The sequence below is a fragment of the Panulirus ornatus genome, chromosome 3, assembly GCF_036320965.1.
Source record: "Panulirus ornatus isolate Po-2019 chromosome 3, ASM3632096v1, whole genome shotgun sequence".
Classification (NCBI taxonomy): domain Eukaryota; kingdom Metazoa; phylum Arthropoda; class Malacostraca; order Decapoda; family Palinuridae; genus Panulirus; species Panulirus ornatus.
The window spans coordinates 458,303-480,605 of NC_092226.1; the positions used below are offsets into that span (position 1 = coordinate 458,303).

Here is a 22,303-nt window from a genome sequence, read left to right on the forward strand (position 1 = left end):
ATTTCTACTTTTTATTTTGCTTTGTCGCTGTCTCCCGCATTTGCGAGGCAGCGCAAGGTAACAGACGAAAGAAATGGCCCAACCCACCCCCGTACACATCTATATACATACACGTCCACACACGCAAATATACATACCTATACATCTCAATGTACACATATATATACACACACAGACACATACATATATACCCATGCACACAATTCACACTGTCTGCCTTTATTCATTCCCATCGCCACCCCGCCACACATGAAATAACATCCCCCTCCCCTCGCATGTGCTCAAGGTAGCACTAGGAAAAGACAACAAAGGCCACATTCCTTCACACTCACTCTCTAGCTGTCATGTATAATGCACCGAAACCACAGCTCCCTTTCCACATCCAGGCCCCACAGAACTTTCCATGCTTTACCCCAAACGCTTCACACACCCTGATTCAATCCACTGACACCACATCTACCCCAGTAATACCACATCGTTCCAATTCATTCTATTTCTTGCACACTTTTCACCCTCCTGCATGTTCAGGCCCTGATCACTCAAAATCTTTTCACTCCATCTTTCCCCCTCCAATTTGGTCTCCCACTTCTCCTTGTTCCCTCCACCTCTGACACATATATCCACTTGGTCAATCTTTCCTCACTCATTCTCTCCATGTGACTAAACCATTTCAAAACACACTCTTCTGCTCTCTCAACCATACTCTTTTTATTACCACACATCTCTCTTACACTTTCATTTCTTACTCGATTAAACCACCTCACACCACATATTGTCCTCAAACATCTCATTTCCAGCACATCCACCCACCTCCGCACAACTCTATCTATAGCCCATGCCTCGCAACCATATAACATTGATGGACCCACTATTCCTTCAAACATACCCATTTTTGCTTTCCGAGATAATGTTCTCGACTTCCACACATTCTTCAACGCTCCCAGGACTTTTGTCTCCCTCCCCCACCCTATGATTCACTTCCGCTTCCATGGTTCCATCCACTGTCAAATCCACTCCCAGATATTTAAAACATTTCACCTCCTACAGTTTTTCTCCATTCAAACTTACCTCCCAATTGACTTGTCCCTCAACCCTACTGTACCTAATAACCTTGCTCTTATTCACATTTACTCTCAGCTTTTTTCTTTCACACACTTTACCAAACTCAGTCACCAGCTTCTGCAGTTTCTCACACGAATCAGCCACCAACGCTGTATCATCAGCGAACAACAACTGACTCACTTCCCAAGCTCTCTTATCCACAACAGACTGCACACTTGCCCCTCTTTCCAAAACTCTTGCATTCATCTCCCTAACAACCCCATCCATAAACAAATTAAACAACCATGGAGACATCACACACCCCTGCCACAAACCAACATTCACTGAGAACCAATCACTTTCCTCTCTTCCTACACGTACACATGACTTACATCCTCGATAAAAAATTTTCACTGCTTCCAACAACTTGCCCCCCCCCCTACACCATATACTCTTAATACCTTCCAAAGAGCATCTCTATCAACTCTATCATATGCCTTCTCCAGATCCATAAATGCTACATACAAATCCATTTGCTTTTCTAAGTATTTCTCACATACATTCTTCAAAGCAAACACCTGATCCACACATCTTCTACCACTTCTGAAACCACACTGCTCTTCCCCAATCTGATGCTCTGTACATGCTTCACCCTCTCAATCAATACCCTCCCATATAATTTCCCAGCAATACTCAACAAACTTATACCTGTGTAATTTGAGCACTCACTTTTATCCCCTTTGCCTTTGTATGATGGCACTATGCAAGCATTCCTCCAATCCTCAGGCACCTCACCATGAGTCATACATACATTAAATAACCTTACCAACCAGTCAACAATACAGTCACCCCCTTTTTTAATAAATTCCACTGCAATACCATCCAAACCCGATGCCTTGCCAGCTTTCATCTTCCGCAAAGCTTTTACTACCTCTTCTCTGTTTACCAAATCATTCTCCCTAACTCTCTCACTTTGCACACCACCTCGACCAAAACACCCTATATCTGCCACTCTATCATCAAACACATTCACCAAACCTTCAAAATTCTCACTCCATCTTCTTCCCATTTGTTTCCTTGTCTTATGCACTTTATTTACCTCCTTCCAAAACATCTTTTTATTCTCTCTAAAATCTAATGATACTCTCTCACCCCAACTCTCACTTGCCCTCTTTTTCACCTCTCCCACCTTTCTCTTGACCTCCTGCCTCTTTCTTTTATGCATCTCCCAGTCATTTGCATTATTTCCCTGCAAAATTCGTCCAAATGCCTCTCTCTTTCACTAATAATCTTACTTCTTCATCCCACCACTCACTACCCTTTCTAATCTGCCCACCTCCCTAAAGTTTAATAATACACTCTCACCCCAACTCACATCTGCCCTCTTCCACAAACCCTGCACCTTCCTCTTGCTGCTTTCTCTTATGCATCTGCCAATCATTTGCACTCCTTCACTGTAAGTACTATCCAAATGCCTCTCTTTTCTCTTTGCTCGCAACTCTACTTCTTCACTCCACCACACATTACCCTTTCTAATCTGCCCACCTCCCATCTTTTGCATGCCACATGCATCTCTTGCACATGCCATCACTGCTTCCTTAAATATCTGCCATTCCTCACCTACTCCCCTCACTTCATTTGCTTTGTTTCACCTTTGTTTCCCTTACTGCTAAAACATCGAGGTTCCTCTCCTCAAACATACCACCTACATCTCATTTCTCACCTTGGGTTTACACACACACACACACACACACACACACAAGCACCCCAACCTCAGCCTTTGAGAAGGATGAGCATTTCTTGTTTGGCTCCTTTTGATTAATTCAAGATATTCCAATACAGGTTGCACCTCTTTAATCTGGCACTCTCTGGCCCATCAACTCCCTTGGTAGCACATTTTGAATCTGCCACCATCAGTTTGTGGATCTGCCACTATGGCATCACTGTTAGCAGTGCTAAGACACCAAATCTGTTTACACTGCAGCTGATCTATTTAACAGTCCTGTTATTTCTTACAATTCAGTTTTTTGCTGAAAATGAAAGCTAGAAAAGTTTAAAGTTGCGGAAAACTTTGAAAGATGCCAGGAGTACAGAATTAGACGGTGCACTTGTAAAGTGGTTTAAGCTCCAACATAATGAACGTGTAAGCATTTCTGGGGGAATGCTTATCAAGTAGGCCAAAGTTTTTCATAGAGAACTAAAGCTAAACTATGACTCTGAATATTCACAAGGATGGTTACACAAGTTTAAGTGGAGACATGGAATTTCAGCATATGGTGTGTACGGAGAAAAGCGTGGTGCTGATATGGAAGCTTGTAGTGTAAGGTCATATTAAAAGAATTGATAAAACCGCCAATTTTCTATTAAACAACAATACATACAGGGCAAGAGAGAGTGTATGAGCCAGCTGCCAGGCTGGGACTGACACAGCACAGGCTGGCTGCCTTAACAATAACAATAAAACAACAATAGTAACAAGAGTTGACCAAAGCCAACTACCAACATATGGTCATTCATTACATTAACTATCCATCACAAAGCTGAGACAAAATTTGTGGATGACTTTGTACAGTTAGTGGCAGCGGAAAACTTAGCTTCAGAACAAGTGTATGAAGCTAACAAGTCAGCCCTATATTGGTGTCATATGCCACAAAAACCCCTTGCCCAAGATACTGAGGATTGTCCATCTGGGGATACTTCTGATGTAAACTGATGTAACAATAAAACCCTTGTTTGACAGATCTATTGGTTGTATTATTTCCTATCTTAAGCTTTGTTCTACCTTTGATAACACAGCAATATATATGTGTGGAATAAGCTGGCAAGACTAAGGGATGGGAACATGTTACATAGGGGGTTCCCTTCGGGGTCAACATCTGTTTTCCGTCATTTTCTGTGGTCTGGCAACAGCCAGGTTCCAAGGTTGCTGGATGAAAGAGGTTCAACCTGTACAAGGACAGGAGGGTTTCCTGATCCTTCATTCATACCATTTGTTGCATTCTATGACATGCAGAAAATATGTGGGAAGTATTCTTTCTCATCTCCCGAGGATCAAAAAATTTGAAGAATGAGACATTAAGAGATTCATAAAAGGCAAGTAGATAATGTAAATTTTATCATCAAATGAAACACAGCTCACCATGAACAGCAATCCAATCATTGAGGTCCTCTCCTGGAGGCAGGGAAACTACACTTCGGAGGTTGATACCAGAGTTTAAGGATGCCTGTGCTTGTTTGTGTAGAGAGTACTTTAGAGTGCCTGGTTCAAACTTCTTTTTGGGTCGGAAAGTCTGCAATAAATTCTTTCAGGTAAATTTCAAACTCTCTGAAAAGCAACTGGCATGCTATGAAGTGAGATGTATCAATATACTTTTGAAAGTTAATGCACAATTATTTTTTCATGAATTGCAAGAATAGAAAGCAAGCAATATTAACCCAAAGATAAAGCTAAACATATATCATAAAATATCACAAAATCTGACATGAGAATCTGATATACATACAAAAAATCAAAAATGAGAAACTGAAACTATTCTACAGCAAAGAACAAGTGAAACTTAGATACTGTATTACTCCTTCAGACTAGTAACAGTCTTGCAGTTGCAATAATGGTATTGTGGGAGACACCACACATGAGTAGCTTCCCAACTTCTGCACTCCAGGAGAAGGGATAAGACCTAAAATCAGGCAAAGCTGATTGGGGGGGAGAATGTTGCTCACTAAAGAATGTTCAGAGTTGATCACACTCATACAGGGGCATCTGATTCAGCTAAGGCATGCTTGTCCAGGCAGTTGTGATCCAACTCAAAGGAAAACAACAAGTATCACATGTTATTTTCATTTCTGTCATATATGCAAGTGGTCGGCCGACAAAAGTAACTGCTTACAGTGGAGAGGTAATGCAGACCAAGTGTCAACCGTAACCTTTACATTACTAGAGCATTTCATTTGCACTAATAAGAGCATGCATATACCAAAACCCATATCCAAAGCGAATGTGCACAATGTAAAACATATTTGCCACAGCATTGCAATGCAAATACATAAAATAATTAAGAAGGGACAATTCATTCATGACTATGGAAATATAAATTAGGCAGCCTTCCACCATCATCATGCACTGGACAATGTAAACATAACTCTGAACACATTACAATAGAAACAATAACATACACATACAGATATCTCCACATCACTCAGTTCCAGCAAAATGAAAAATTAAACTTCCTGAGAGAGAAAGGATGGAATAAATCTGATTAATGAAACTGAGGATAAGCTGGATTTTTTTCAAATCGAACAAGCTGGTGCTGCACTGCACCAAAAATGTGGAACAATTCTGAAGAAGAAAAACTGGTGACTGAATTGTGAATATAATGCATTGTCAAATCAAAATTTTAGATTGAAGTTCCTATATTTTTGAAATCTAAAAAATAAAGATAACAACCATAAGAAACTTTATCTAGTATCGTAAGCATCAATGATAAAAAAAAAACTTCATGTCATGAAACACGTAGGATTTTGGAAACTAGAAAAATCTTTTCAGTCTGAGATGATGTCCTACAAGCAAACAAAATAATCCTTGGGATTATCAAAGTTTCAATCACTCCAAATGCATAAAATTAGTGCTAAAACTCTCTTTCAAACACCCTTTTCAGTTGAATCACTAATGACCAAAGCATATTTACTCAAATTAGGTTGCCCTCTCTTGATTCAAGAGAGCTCACTTATCACTTGGTCATGGTGCCAACCAATGGCAGTCACCAAAGGCACAGAAAAAAGTGTTTTGAAGGAAAGGATAGAAAGGCTGGAAAGGACAAAGAAAATAAAGAAAATTACTTGTGGAACACCAGCTTGGAAAGAAAGCAATTCAAATTTCAAAACCTACATATGTCTCCTCCTAAATCCTGTGAGCAAATGATAGCATACCGAAATGAAAGAGGAGGATTAGAGAAAAAGGCTTTTTGAGAAACCAAAAATCATAATTCAGTTACTGCCACTGGTGAATTTGAAAACTGGGAATCAACACTGGGGAGAAGAAAATACCCTACAGCTACCCAAGGAAGATCAACAAAGTCTAAAGTAGGGTACTGTTTAATGGAGATGGAAGATGAATGCTAAAAGGTCCCTTCTTTTGATCTCCTCAAAGAACAAAACCATGATATCTACACAGCTGATTTCCCCAGTAAATAGTAATAAAATCCCCAAATACCCCCAAAATAAATCTTGAAATAATTTCTTTTAGTACAAGAAATGATATTGTCTCAATGAAATTTTCTAAGAGTGGGTAATCTTTTTTCATCTTACCTGAGGACTGGATTATCACAACCCATAAAAGCTCATCAACAAGCAAGAAGATTCATGTGTTTGCACAAGTGTGTAAGTCACTACTCTTTCCTGAGCCTAAGGCTATGAGAAAAAGTTTTCATTAAACAACGTTGAGGAGCTACACTGTCAAAAAAATAGACTCTTAACAGTTCTAAGACTAGAAAAGTTCCAATTCAGGCTGAAGCGGGAAGGTATCCTGTTTCCTCAAAAAGAACTGAAGTGGGAAGGTATCCTGTTTCCTCAAAAAGAACTGTCCTCTATCAACGTAAAGTGTGGGCCAAAGAATCAAACATCTTACTATGATTAGAATTGGATATTTTCATCTGCAAAGTTCCCAAGGTTTCTAGTTCCAAAAGAAAATGACAATTTCAGTACACAGACACTCCTCTTCCCCTAAGTCAAAATTGTGGGAGCTATCTACCTACCCGATATCAACTAAAGACACTGGAGAAAGAAACCAGAAGTATGAGGCTTTTGACCAGTCAACTGCTACCCTAGGATTCCACATACAAGGTAGCAGCAGTATCGTTGCTACACAACCAACACTGTTTCATTCTCTACCTTAAGCATTATTCCCCCTCTATGAAGCTCATACTTTTAAAAAATGTCTTGAAAATTAAATCAGAAAACAACCAAAAAAAAAATAAAGCAAACACCTATACAGTGAAGTGGGTTTGGTGGAAAAAAGGGTTGAGGTACATAAGAGCAGCTGAAACTGCTCACTAATCATTCACAGCTGCCATAATCAATGAGGAGAGTACTGAAAGAATCAACCCTCCACCACATGGCTTCCAAACTGGAAAATAAACAAAGGTAAACGGTGATTAAAAAAAAAAAACTTTTAGGAATCTTCAAGGTTAAGATGAAGGGGGACTACCCATGTAGAGGAGGCAGGGTGTGGTGATGCAAAACTTATGTAGCCTGCCAGCCTTCTCTCACCCAAAACACACTTTGACATACTAGTATTCTTTCAGTGTTTATGAAAGCAGTGATGGCTTGCACAAAAGATGCTTCTGGCATGAGAAGCGTGGGAGGTGGGCAGATTAGAAAAGGTAGTGAGTGGTGGGATGAAGAGGTAAGATTATTAGTGAAAGAGAAGAGAGAGGCATTTGGACAATTTTTGCTAGAAAATAATGCAAATGACTGGGAGATGTATAAAAGAAATAGGCAGGAGGTCAAGAGAAAGGTGCAAGAGGTGAAAAAGAGGGCAAATGAGAGTTGGGGTGAGAGAGTATCATTAAATCTTAGGGAGAATAAAAAGTTGTTTTGGACGGAGGTAAATAAAGTGCGTAAGACAAGGGAGCAAATGGGAACTTCAGTGAAGGGGGCTAATGGGGAGGTGATAACAAGTAGTGGTGATGTGAGGAGATGGAGTATTTTGAAGGTTTGTTGAGTGTGTTTGATGATAGAGTGGTAGATATAAGGTGTTTTGGTCGAGGTGGTGTGCAAAGTGAGAGGGTTAGGAAAAATGATTTGGTAAACAGAGAAGAGGTAGTAAAAGCTTTGCGGAAGATGAAAGCCGGCAAGGCAGCGGGTTTGGATGGTACTGCGGTGGAATTTATTAAAATAGGGGGTGACTGTTTTTTTGACTGATTGGTAAGGTTATTTAATGTATGCATGACTCATGGTGAGGTGCCTGAGGATTGGCAGAATGCTTGCATAGTGCCATTGTACAAAGGCAAAGGGGATAAGGGTGAGTGCTCAAATCACAGAGGTATAAGTTTGTTGAGTATTCCTGGGAAATTATATGGGAAAGTATTGATTTAGAGGGTGAAGGCATGTACAGAGCATCAGATTGGGGAAGAGCAGTGTGGTTTCAGAAGTGGTAGAGGATATGTGGATCAGGTGTTTGCTTTGAAGAATGTAAGTGAGAAATACTTAGAAAAGCAAATGGATTTGTATGTAGCATTTATGGATCTGGACAAGGCATATGATAGAGTTGATAGAGATGCTCTGTGGAAGGTATTAAGAATATATGGTGAGGGAGGCAAGCTGTTAAAAGTGGTGAAAAGTTTTATTGATGTAAGGCATGTGTATGTGTAGGAAGAGAGAAGAGTGATTGGTTCTCAGTGAATGTTGGTTTGCAGCAGGGGTGCGTGATGTCTCCATGGTTTTTTAATGTTTATGGATGGGGTTGTTAGGGAGGTGAATGCAAGAGTTTTGGAAAGAGGGGCAAGTATGCAGTCTGTTGTGGATGAGAGAGCTTGGGAAGTGAGTCAGTTGTTGTTCGCTGATGATACAGTGCTGGTGGCTGATCCGGGTGAGAAACTGCAGAAGCTGGTGACTGAGTTTGGTAAAGTGTGTGAAAGAAGAAAGCTGAGAGAAAATGTGAATAAAAGCAAGGTTATTAGGTACAGTAGGGTTGAGGGACAAGTCAACTGGGAGGTAAGTTTGAATGGAGAAAAACTGGAGGAGGTGAAGTGTTTTAAATATCTGAGAGTGGATTTGGCAGCGGATGGAACCATGGAAGCAGAAGCGAGTCATAGGGTGGGGGAGGAGGCGAAAGTTCTGGGAACCTTGAAGAATGTGTGGAAGGCAAGAACGTTATCTCGGAAAGCAAAAATGGGTATGCTTGAGGGAATAGTGGTTCCAACAATGTTATATGGTTGCAAGACATGGGCTATAGATAGAGTTGTGAGGAGGAGGGTGGATGTGCTGGAAATGAGATGTTTGAGGACAATATGTGGTGTGAGGTGGTTTGATCAAGTAAGTAATAATAGGGTAAGAGAGATGTGTGGTAATAAAAAGAGTGTGGTTGAGAGAGCAGAAGAGGGTGTTTTGAAATGGTTTGGGCACATGGAGAGAATGAGTGAGAAAAGATTGACCAAGAGGATATATGTGTCAGAGGTGGAGGGAACGACGAGAGGTGGGAGACCAAATTGGAGGTGGAAAGATGGAGTGAAAAAGATTTGAGTGATCGGGGCCTGAACATGCAAGAGGGTGAAAGGCATGCAAGGAATAGAGTGAATTGGAATGATGTGGTATACCGGGGTCGACATGCTGTCAATGGATTGAACCAGGGCAAGTGAAGTGTCTGGGGTAAACGATGTAAAGTTTTGTGGGGCCTGGATGTGGAAAGGGAGCTGTGGTTTCAGTGCATTATACATGGCAGCTAGAGACTGTGTGTGAACGAATGTGGCCTTTGTTGTCTTTTCCTAGCGCTACCTCATACACATGTGGGGGGAGGGGGTAGTCATTTCATGCGTTGTGGGGTGGCAACGGGAATAAATAAGGGCAGATAGTATGAATTATGTACATGTGTATATATGTCTGTGTTTGAATATATATATATGTATACACTGAGATGTATAGGTATGTATATGTGCATGTGTGGACGTGTATGTATATACATGTGTATGTGGGTGGGTTGGGCCATTCTTTCGTCTGTCTCCTTGGGCTACCTCACTAATGCAGGAGACAGTGACAAAGTATCATAAGTAAATAAAATAATAGTGATGTCATTACTGAATGCATATCAAAAGGTCCACCCCCCCCCCAATAAATGTACCTTCATCCTTTCTCTAACAACTGTGCAGACCGTACCGCTATATTATATCATACCACGTATGTTATACAAAGGAAGAGAAATACAAAAGAATTCAAACAGCAAAGAACCACTGCATCCTTTCAAGGTTGCTTGTGAATTAGAAAATCTGAAACACACAGATGAGTGTGGGAGGAGTAGAAAGACATATGGTTATTTCAAAGAGAAAATTACTCTAAATTTTTCATGTATCTAAGAAGGCAAATTATTGTCAGTCATTGATTTGAAGCAATGAACTTATCAATTCTTAAACATACCTATGGCACTGCTTTCAACCAAAAATCATTCCATATATAAACTTTGCTTCATTAGAAGTAGAATGTTTGCCCATGAGTCTGTATCAATTACTATATGTTATATCAGATGATTTTGTTCTTAAGTAGATTGTGATATCACGATTATTGAAGCCATTAAAAATTCTGACTACCTATATCAAATCATCTCTTAAACCCTTACTTTCTAAGCTAAACAGATTTAACTCATTTAATTGGTTTTCATAAGATTTTTTTCTCAGTCAGGGGATCATCTTGGTAGCTCAGCACTGGACTCTTTCCATTCTTTATGCTTTTTCAAGTAGGGTTACAAAAACTGAACACAACATACAAGCTGGGGACACACCAATGCCTTGTAAAGAGTAATGATAATTTCCCTGGGCTCAGAGATTCAATAACCCTAGAGAAAAATCCAAGAATTATGTTCACCTTTTAACTGCTTCTGTACACTGCTTACCTGGCTTTACAACACCAGAGATTATTACATCCAAGTCATTTTCATTTGCATTTGGTAGATCAACAGAATTTATAATGTAGCTTGATTTTTTCTTTTTACTACCTCTAGGTAATACTTTGCACTTACTGATATCAAATTTCACTTGCCACCTATGAATCCAGTCATTCAGAGTGTCTGTGTATATTTGATGCCACAGACATTCAATTTCTGTTATAATTTACTTCCCAACTTAGCCTCATAAGCAAATTTTGATATCTTACAATGTAGTCCATTATCAATATCATTAACACATATAAAAGCCAGTTCTAAGACTGAACCTAGTGGCATATCACTTATTACATCTAACCATTCTGAGGCTTGACCATCATTAATCACTACTCTTTCTTAACAGCCATTCAACCAATTTCCAAACCACTGGAGTACAACCCCATCTATATCATGTGACTTAGGTTGATAACCTGTGGTGAGGGACTTTAATTTCATCATACATGTTGATTACATCAAAAAAGACATCAAGCAGCTTGTCAAAAATCATACTGAGAATTGTTAAGTGATGGTTTCTACATAGTTTGCAATCTTCTCCCAAATGATTCTCCAACTACAGATGTGAAGCTAATGGGACTACAATTTCCGGGCTGTGATTTATTACCTATGCCGAGTACTGGTGTTACATTAGCAAGCTTCCATTCCTCTGGAACTTTTCTTGTAAAAAGTGATTTATTGAAAAGAGCAGTCAAGGAAATAACTCTCTCCTTTTTCACTGATTTCACAGTCCATATATAAAACTTTTTTTTTTCTTTTTTTTTGTCACTGTCTCCCACGTTTGCGAGGTAGCGCAAGGAAACAGACGAAAGAAATGGCCCAACCCACCCCCATACACATGTATATACATACGTCCACACACGCAAATATACATACCTACACAGCTTTCCATGGTTTACCCCAGACGCTTCACAAGCCTTGATTCAATCCACTGACAGCACGTCAACCCCGGTATACCACATCGCTCCAATTCACTCTATTCCTTGCCCTCCTTTCACCCTCCTGCATGTTCAGGCCCCGATCACACAAAATCTTTTTCACTCCATCTTTCCACCTCCAATTTGGTCTCCCACTTCTCCTTGTTCCCTCCACCTCCGACACATATATCCTCTTGGTCAATCTTTCCTCACTCATTCTCTCCATGTGCCCAAACCATTTCAAAACACCCTCTTCTGCTCTCTCAACCACGCCCTTTTTATTTCCACACATCTCTCTTACCCTTACGTTACTTACTCGATCAAACCACCTCACACCACACATTGTCCTCAAACATCTCATTTCCAGCACATCCATCCTCCTGCGCACAACTCTATCCATAGCCCACGCCTCACAACCATACAACATTGTTGGAACCACTATTCCTTCATAAATATTCACCATTAACTGCATTAGCAAGGTAGCATTAAGAACAGATCACTGAGCCTCGGAGGTAAAAATCCTCACTTGGCTTGCATCTCTGTTCCTTCTTTCAAAAAAGTAAAACAGGAGTGGAGGATTTCCAGACCACTGCTCCCACCCCTTTTAGTAACCTTCTACAACATGCAGGGACTACGTGAGAAGTATTCTTTCTCCCCTATCCCCAATAAGTAAACAAATATATAAAACTATTCTGGGCCTGTTGTATTATTCATTTTCATTTCATTTAGTTCTGATACCTGCAGTACATCTTCAACTCATGTCAATACATCGCAAAAGTTTTCCTCTCTAAGCAATAAAACTGAATTCAGGACATGAGTCTTCAACTGTAAATACAGACGCAAAAGCATCATTCAAAATCTTTGCCATGTCTTCAATGTTTTGAACAAAGTCAAAATTCTCTGTAATTAATGTACTACTTGATTTGATAATGACTCTTTTAACATAACCATAAAACCCCTAAGGGTCTCTTTTGCTCTTTTCAGCAACATGCAATCCATGTCGACTTTTACTTTGATGTGAGTTACTTTATGCAGATTTATATAATTTGCTCAATTATGTTATATAATGGTATCTATGAGTTTCTGATGTGCTGATTCTTTGACAACAGACACTTCTTTATCATTGCACCATTTCAGCTTCACTTGAGAAAAGACTTTACTCTATACACTAGTGCATATGTTCCCTCCACTACCTTCATAGTTTTTTCAAGTTTCCCAAAGTTATGTCAATACTGTTTTCATAAATCATAGCATCCCAGGTTTGTCTGTCATGAGAAATGTGAAGCTGATTAAAATTTGCAAGTTTAAAAGCAGGTATTTTTTTTCATGTTAACCAGCATTTTCAGCAATGTCAAAAGGTACCTCAAAAGTAATTTTCCAGTGATGGCTTGTACCAAACTTTCTCCAACTTCAACTTTATTAATGAAATCTTCATTTGTAGACTGAATTAAATCTGGTATGTTCTTGTTGCAAGGAAGTTTCTCAACCAATTGTATTAGGGCACTATCAAGCAAATCTAGGAAAAGCCCATACCCCCTTGCTACTGGAAAAAGATTCTCCCCACTTGTACAATGGTATGTTAAAATTTTCCACTGTGATAAAATTGAGTTCATTACAGATTTCCGTCATTTGGTCATGAAGTCTTTTGTCTACCTCTGGTGCCTGTGCCAGGAGCCTAAAATGATCTATTTGTAATCAATTATTTCTACTTTCCCTTGTCTCTTCCTTTTTCCCCTCATCTCTTTCTTTTTCACTTTCATTAACCTCTCTATATTTCAATTAAGGTTCAGCCTTGAAGTGGAATTTTGTCAGTGACTGAAGTATCCAACATAAGAAAATATACTTGTAAGGCTCTGTCTTTTAAACCTTTGTAAACTACCAACATTCACTGCCTCACTGGTTAATTTATTCTAGCCATCCACCACCCTAAGACTAACCCTTCATTCCTGCTAACAAGCTTTACTCTCAGCTTTTTGGTGCTGCCTCTTCAAAAAATCTTTCCGAGTCAATATCATTAAATAACTCCTGTCTCTCTTCTTCATGGTGGACAGCTCTGTGGCCCTCAGCCTCTCATTGTAGGTTATTTCTCTTAATTTAGATACCATGATGAATACATACACTGAAAACCCTAACTAATCAATTAAGAACACTCGCTGCCCTATTCCTAATTCAACTCCAATACCATCCACTCCAATTACCTTGCCACATTTCTATCTTCACTAAACCACTTGCCATGACTCTCTCACTTCACATACTTTGATCCAAAATTCATACATGTGCCAACCTATTATCCAACTTATTCAACAATCATTCAAAATGATGTCTACATCTCCTCTTCACCTCATCATTACCTGTTACCACTTCCCCATTTGCCACATTCTCCAATGTTCCCGTTTGTTCACTTATTTTTCTCACTCTAATAACCCTTGCTAACCCTAACTTTCATTTGTCCTCTTTCAGCTCTTGCACCTACCTCTTGACCTTCTGGCATTTCCTCTAATACATTTCCCAATCATTCCCTGTAAGTACAACCCACATATTTCTTTTTTCTTATTCACAAGTAAATTCACTTCGTCATCCCCCCTAGCTATTCCTATCCTTTCTCACCTGCCCACCTCCAACTTTCTGCATGCCACCTACTTATCTCACACATGCCATCACTACTTCCCTAAATACCTCCAATTCCTCACCCACTCCTCTAGCTATGTTTCCACTCCCCTTTAGTTATTCTACAATCTATTTCCTAAGACAAGTCTCTTTTCCAAGCTCACTTACTTTCACCATCCTCACCACATTCATATCATTTTCTCTTTTTCAAAAAACCTCAACAATTCTTCAACCTTGCCTCTACCTGGTAATGATCAGACATCACACCAGCTGCTCCTCTCTGCATACTCACATTGAATAGTCTCTTTTTTGCATACCTAACAATCAGTATGCAATCCAATAATGCCACATACTGTCTTTCCCCACATACTGTCTTTCCTACTCAAATATACACACACTTTTGCATGTCTTTTTTTCTCTTTTTTTCTTTTTTACATTGGAAGCTCCAGTAATGGACAAAAGTCCACATCAAGGCCAGGCCTTAAGTGAAATATAAAAAGGTTAATGAAAGGGAAGAAGAGAAGATGAGGAAAAGAATTTACAAATTCGGAAAGTGAAAAACCTGTCATGTAAAAATTGCCAGGTCATAGTTAACGGAAAATGCATAAAAGGGTAGAGAATTCCAAAGCTTCTTGGTGTAGGGTAGTTATCAAAACAGCCCTTCCTTGAGTTGCCAATGGCCTCAATAATCATGTGAAGCAGCAGCTTGCCAAGTATTGCATAGTCTCACTAGCTCTGGAAGCAAAAACCAGAGTAATACCTTAAGAAGGAAAGTGTACTAACATTGTGGCATAGGGAAAGAGGGTCAAATTTTGAAGTTAGCCTAGGAGAGTTAATAATTCGGACTACTTTGGACACAACTTTGTCAAAGCTAGAACACCTCAAATGTGAAAGTAGTACTCTATACAAGGACAGATCAATCCCACCTCTGGCAACCCTATAAAGTTTTGTACTAACTGCTACAAACTCTTCCAAGGTGTCATTCTTTTGTATAAATGGAGAAACTGTTCAAAGGAAAAAAGTTCAAGATCTAAACAGAACTCCCAGTTTCTTAAAGACAAGACTACTATTTTAATAATGCGAAGTTTCTAAGATAGTGTGGATGTTACAATAATACAAAGTACGTTAAGTGAGTTAAGAGGTGGAATTACAGATAAACCAAAGAAGAGAGGAAAGTTGTGAGAAATTTTTGACAGAGAGATGGGCAGAGACTGGGTCTTGGAGGCAATAAACTTACAAGATTTCGTCTACCCTATTGATACACCTTGTCCAAGTCTGAGTTTATCTAGGAAGTCATGTCAAGAAGAAATGCAGATCAAGTGAGTGTAAAAGGAGATTACTAACGAGGGGATATGGGAAGCATCTGAGGGAGAAGGAATGTTAGAGTCATCCAAATTAGAGGAGCAATGAGAACCAAAGACAGTTGCCTTGTCTACAAGAGAGACAGCAATAGTATTGTCAGAACAGAAAAAAGAAGGAAAGGTTGAATGACATATGTTGTTGGATGTCCCTAGCTGAAAGCCACAAAGACCTATCATTGGATGAATAAGAAATGGTAATGTACTTGCAATAACTGTCAGCAGTGATGAATGCTGAATGGGAGTCGAATGAAGGAGAGTTTTCTAGGCCCGATATGGCTGATCCCTTGCTAAAATGGCCTGAGAAGAACCATGGATTGGAGAAAGTCGTCATCTTGGAGGAAGTGGTGATAAATGCTTCCATTATCACAACAAATACTCTGCGATGCATTTTGCAAGACAGAAGCATCATCACATAAGAGACAGTAGTTTACCCAAAGAAGTCAGAAAAGAATTTTTGTAAGTCATTGCACTCAGCTTGTGGCAGTGCCAAAATCAATTTTTAGAAGGGGATACTGAAGGGGAAGATGCCATTAAAATATACAGTTTTATGAGAGTGTGGTCTAGTGAACCTATTGGGGTGGGATTGTGATAATGCAGTGTGAAGGATTAGAGGTGAAAAACAGATCCAGGATCTAAGAAAAGTAATCACATCATTTAGAGATATAGGTGGAGAGGTTAGTAATTTAATCAAGATCACTGACAATAAAGAATGTGAGGGCTTCAATCCCCCCCCATAGTCAATATGGGAGGAGTTCAACCATTCCCTATGGTCCTAATATTAAATCAGATATTCCTAATCACCTCTCAATTTTTCAGCATGGATCTCCACAAACTGTTAACCATTCACATAAATGAATACCCATGTTCTCCAATTATACCCTCAACTGCCACATTACTAACTTTTGCATTTAAATCATCCAAGACTAACACCTGATTTCTTGCATCAAAACTGCTGACACACTCACTCAGCTGCTCCTAAAACACTTGCCTCTCTTTGTTGACCTTTTCCTGGCCAGGTGTTTTATCTATCATTTTGCTTTGTCGCTGTCTCCCGCGTTTGCGAGGTAGCGCAAGGAAACATGAAAGAAATGGCCCAACCCACCCACATACACATGTATATACATACACTTCCACACACGCAAATATACATACCTATACATCTCAATGTACACATATATATATACACACACAGACATATACATATATACACATGTACATAATTCATACTGTCTGCCCTTATTTATTCCCATCGCCACCTCGCCACACATGGAATAACATCCCCCTCCCCCCTCATGTGTGCGAGGTAGCACTAGGAAAAGACAACAAAGGCCCCATTCGTTCACACTCAGTCTCTAGCTGTCATGTAATAATGCACCGAAACCACAGCTCCCTTTCCACATCCAGGCCCCACACAACTTTCCATGGTTTACCCCAGACGTTTCACATGCCCTGATTCAATCCATTGACAGCACGTCAACCCCGGTATACTGCATTGATCAAAATTCACTCTATTCCTTGCCCGCCTTTAACCCTCCTGCATGTTCAGGCCCCGATCACTCAAAACCTTTTTCACTCCATCTTTCCACCTCCAATTTGGTCTCCCACTTCTCCTCGTTTCCTCCACCTCCGACACATATATCCTCTTGGTCAATCTTTCCTCACTCATTCTCTCCATGTGCCCAAACCATTTCAAAACACCCTCTTCTGCTCTCTCAACACACTCTTTTTATTTCCGCACATCTCTCTTACCCTTACATTACTTACTCGATCAAACCACCTCACACCACATATTGTCCTCAAACATCTCATTTCCAGCACATCCACCCTCCTGCGCACAACTCTATCCATAGCCCATGCCTCGCAACCATACAACATTGTTGGAACCACTATTCCTTCAAACATACCCAGGTGTATAAGCACTAATAATCACGTCTCTCATAATTCACATACACTCTCACCCACATCAATCTGGAGGTTACTTCCTTATGCTCTTTCATACATTCCTACAACTCCTGCTTCAGCAGTAGTGTTACCCCTTCTTAGCTCCACCCTCACATCAAGCCCTGACTTTACCACCTAAAACATTCCCAAATCATTTTTCCCATTTGCCCTTGAACTTCTTTCACTCAGAACTAAAACATCCAGGTCCCTTTCCTCAGCCATACTACCTCCCCCTTTTTTCTCATCATTGTTACATCCACAAACGTTCAGACACCCTAACCTGACCCTTCAAGGTAAGGGCAATGAATACTCCTCACATGACTCCTTCTTTTGTTTCATTTTCAAAAAATCTAGATACAAGAAGGTGAGGATTTCCAGCCCCCTAATACCATCCCTCTTAGTTGCCTTATACAACACAAAGGGAATATGAGGGTAGAAAAATTTTAGGAACATGTCCTTGTCCATACATATGAATGTAATTCTTATATTTGCCACAAGACAGTTTGTTTCTCTCATCATTCTCCTACTGTGCTGTTCATGCAATATATCTGGCAAAATGTTGACCTCATAATCTCCTCATATAGACTCCTGTAATTCATTTTCCAAGAGGTAATGTAATAACCACAATGAGGTCTTTTTTCACTTTGTCCGATGAACTTCATCATCCATTCATCTGACCAACTTTGGAGTCTGTCCAGGTTCCCATGTAGGCTGATGCAATCATCATCATTCTTTGTTTCCTATCAATTAATCCCACTATTATTGCCCAATGAAATTTACCTTTGTTTATAAAAAAATGTACTAGACTTTATCAATAACTTTAATGAATAGCTTTAATAAAAAGCAAGACACCAGCTCCTACTTTATTTCCCCTATCATTGTTACATAAAGTGTACCCATCAACTACATAGGGCAAAGAAATCTCAATTCTTAATATCTAACAATGATTCTAAAATAATAATTACTTACTAGAAATTCTTCTATACACCTAACTATATCTACATTACCCGTTACAGCACTGTCCTACGCACCTAGCTGTATCTACACTACCCATCAGTTACAGCACTGTCCTATACACATAACTATACTTACACTGCCTGCTCTTCATTTGACATAACTTCAAAAGCGTGTAGAAAGATTATCAAAATCCAACTCAAAGGCTGACCGACAGTATAATTCAAAATTGTGGTCTCTTGAGGATAGTAGTAGAAACTCTGCTGTGTTGTCGCAATCCATGTTATCATTTTCTCTATGGAGCTCCCTCTTTACAGTTGTATCTTTTTTCAATGGTATAAAATAACTTATTGTACTACATGGGGAGGAAGTCTCACACTCATGAGACCATCTCTTGAACATTCTTAAATCTATGTAAGAAGTCTGCATCATCTATGTCCTCAGTCATTCTAATCCATTCATCCACCAAAATTATACTACAAAAGTACTTCTTTACAGCTTTTTTAACAAGTTTCATACTTATTTTCATGTTATGTCCTCTGTTTGTTCTATCTATATGTCTCTTGAAGAACTGTTCACCCTCCACATCATCTACCTGTTCTAAAATATCAAACATTGTGATTGGGTCATTCCCTGTGCCTTAGCTTTCTTATTTCTGGCACCCTATCTGTTGCCCTCCTCTGAACATTCTCTATTAGCTCTCTGTACTTATCTAGGTGAGCAAACCACAGAAGCATATTCTAATTTTGGCCTTAAGTAGTACATGAACAGCTTGATAAGTATTTCCTTATCCAATGACTCAAAGGCTATTCTGATATTTGACAATAGACAGTTTGTCTCCTTAACTATTCTCCTAATATGACTCTGTCAACTCCCATGTCCTCACATAGAATTCTAAAGCTTATTCTTCTAGGTATTAGTCATATTAAGGATTTCGTTCACTCTGTCCTAACCTCATTACTTTATAAATGCTTCAGTTGAATATCATCAAACATGCATCAGACTATCTTTGGGGGTCTGTTTAGGTCCCCTTGTAAGATGATGCAATCCTCCTCACATTTCACTTACCTCATGACTTCCGTATTATCTACAAACAGGTGAAGAGTCCATACCTTCAGGCAAGTCCTTTGCATAGATAACAAAGAGCAAAGATTCCAGAACAGTACCCGGTGACAATCTGCTAGTCACCTTGACCCATCTGAAAAAGGCACCTGTGACATGCATCCTCTGTTCCATTCCAATGGGATAATCTTCTATCCACTGAACAAGTTTCACCTTTATTCTTGCCTTGTGATCCAGATCGTCAATTAGCTTTCCATGCAGTACAGCATCTTTCCCTCACATAGGTAATTTCTCTTCGGCAGAAAGTCATCCATTTGCTTTCAAATAGACCACACTCATCATCAAGACCAGTCTGTATTTCAGTGCTTCTTCCGAGTCTCCTATCTTAGCGACAGTATGACATTTGCTCTTTTCCATTCCCTTGGCACTTTGCCTCTCTCCAGCAACATCTTGAGCAGTTTTATAAAAGGCTTGTCTAACATATCTGCACACATCTTTTGCACGTATAGTGAAATTTCATCATGACACTGGGCCTTGCACAGGTCAAGACATTCATGTAATCTTTTAATGTCTTTCTATGTATCTTAATGTTTTCTAAAACCTTGCCATTTTACCTCACTAGTGTTGGAACTATAGCGTCTTCCACTGTGAAAACATATGTGAAATTGTTATTCAATTCCTCACATATCCTTACTTCATCCTCAACAATTATACCCCCTGAATCCCTAAGCCTGATTAGCTGCTCTTTAACTGACAACGGACTCCTGATGAATTTACAAAAAAGCTTCAGATTTCCTCCTGCCATGTACCACAATGTTTTCTTCAAGGTTTCTTTGTTCATCCTTTCTTACCTACTATACTCTTTTCAAAGTTCTTTTATACCCTGCAAATGCTGCATGGCTGGAGCACTGTCTATCTCTTTGCTACTGCATAACACAAAGCTCCTTTGCTTTTTGACATCTATTAAACTATTCTTTCCTCATTCTTTACCAGTCCCTCTGTACTGAGGGCAAGAGGTACCCGAGTTCCTGCTCCTACACTGTAAATTTCACAGAACCTCTCTCCACACAGACCTGCTTCCTGGTTACTGAACTAATTTCCTAATCTAAGGTAACAAAGACATTGGAGAGTTTGCAGTGTTTCCACGATTATATCTCTTCTTTACACTTGTCTCACATCTGTTCTCTTCATATCCTCAATTACCACCTGGTTAAACTTGAGTGTTACACAATCACTTTTTCCAACCAGGTTATCATATATGATATTCTCAATACCCATGCTAATAAGATCTAGCAATTATGGTGTATCAGTCACTTTCATTCTACTATCCTCCAAGATATGCTGGTATAGGAAATTTTCCAGTAAACACTTTAAAACCTCATGTCTCAATGACTTCCAGTCACCAGGAGAATCCAAATTCCCCCACTCTATCTCCTTATTATTGATATCACCCTCACAATACTTCACCGTTTCTATAAAGTGACTGTTTTACTGTTTCATGTACCATTATGATTGTTCCTTTATTGGTATTGCTGTATATTTGTTCTGGATCATTCAAATTCTTTGTAGGATTATGTAATATGAATACCACTATGCAGTTACTCTTCCTATTATATGCTGTATGAATGGGCCATCCTTCCTTGTTTCTTGAAACTTAAGGCTATCTTTTATTAAGAGGGCCACTCCTCCCCCTCCTTTGCAATCTCTTTCCTTTGTCAATATCATGTACCCCTGTGGGCAGAAATGATAGGATTTTATCTCTTTAGTAAGCTCTGTTTCCAAGACTCCAACATCGTCAGGGTCACTCTCCCTTACACGATCCATGGATTCCAGCTCTTTCTCAATAACTACTAATCAAACAATATTTGTATACATTACTTCTAATCTAACATTACCATCTCCTAACACCCCTACCCTCTCTGTGGTGCTGTTGGGGCTGTTCTGACCTTTTGTCTTGCTTAGCAATTCCAGTATTTTGCCTTCTGAATACATTCTTTGCTTTTCTCTCTTGCTTTCTTTCTTTCGTATATCATATTTGATCAATCCCATACTGAATTCCACCGTGTTCATAAGGCTCTTTGCATGTTTAAGTACCTCCTGCCTAGCTGACTCCAAGTCAGAGGTATTCATAGATGATTGTCCTTTAATATCTCAATTATATGACCATTTCTTCTTTCACTTTTCACTGGAAGTACGTCTGGCAGTTCTACAGCTTACATAAGAATTTCAATAAGCATTTCTTCTTTCCCCTTTCTTCCCTGTCTGAAGTATGAGCCTCTTCCAAACCAAAAGCAATCAGTGATATGCATCTTTCAATCTTCCGCTTTATTAATCTTCCTAATCTTGGTACCATCCACTTTTCAGCTAAATCTTTAAGTGATGCACCGTCAATTTCTGTATCTCTGTACCCCATTCGTTTAAGAAATGTTGAATAAGCTCTAACCACTTCTACACAGAGGATTGTGATTGGTTGTAGAGACATTGGGTGCTGATAAGTCAAAATACGGCTCTTTGCATATCTAATTTTTAGGTAACAATGGCAATCACAGTGTAAACACCATGTCAGATTATTCAGTTTTACAAAGCAATAGTAAGACTTTGACTCAATCAACTTAAAGGCAGCATGTTTGTCAAATTATTAACAAAGGTTGAAACAAATTTTGCAATGTTTCCTCAATGACTTCTTTGCAGGAATAAGATAACAAATTCTTTTTTTATGTTTCTAATCATTTAACAAATATGCCATCTTTAATATATTTCATGCACAATTTTATCATCAT

The 22,303-nt window shown here is 39.3% G+C and overlaps 1 protein-coding gene across 1 annotated transcript in view; it reads right to left on the reverse strand.

The window, feature by feature from the left end:
- The window catches only part of Mob3 (MOB kinase activator 3), a 107,028-nt gene that overhangs the window by 57,408 nt on the left and 27,317 nt on the right, over positions 1–22,303 (reverse strand). Inside the window, exon 2 of the mRNA XM_071682661.1 lies at positions 4,181–4,331. Coding sequence (XP_071538762.1) covers positions 4,181–4,331 — 151 coding nt within the window. The remainder of the gene's footprint in view (positions 1–4,180; positions 4,332–22,303) is intronic.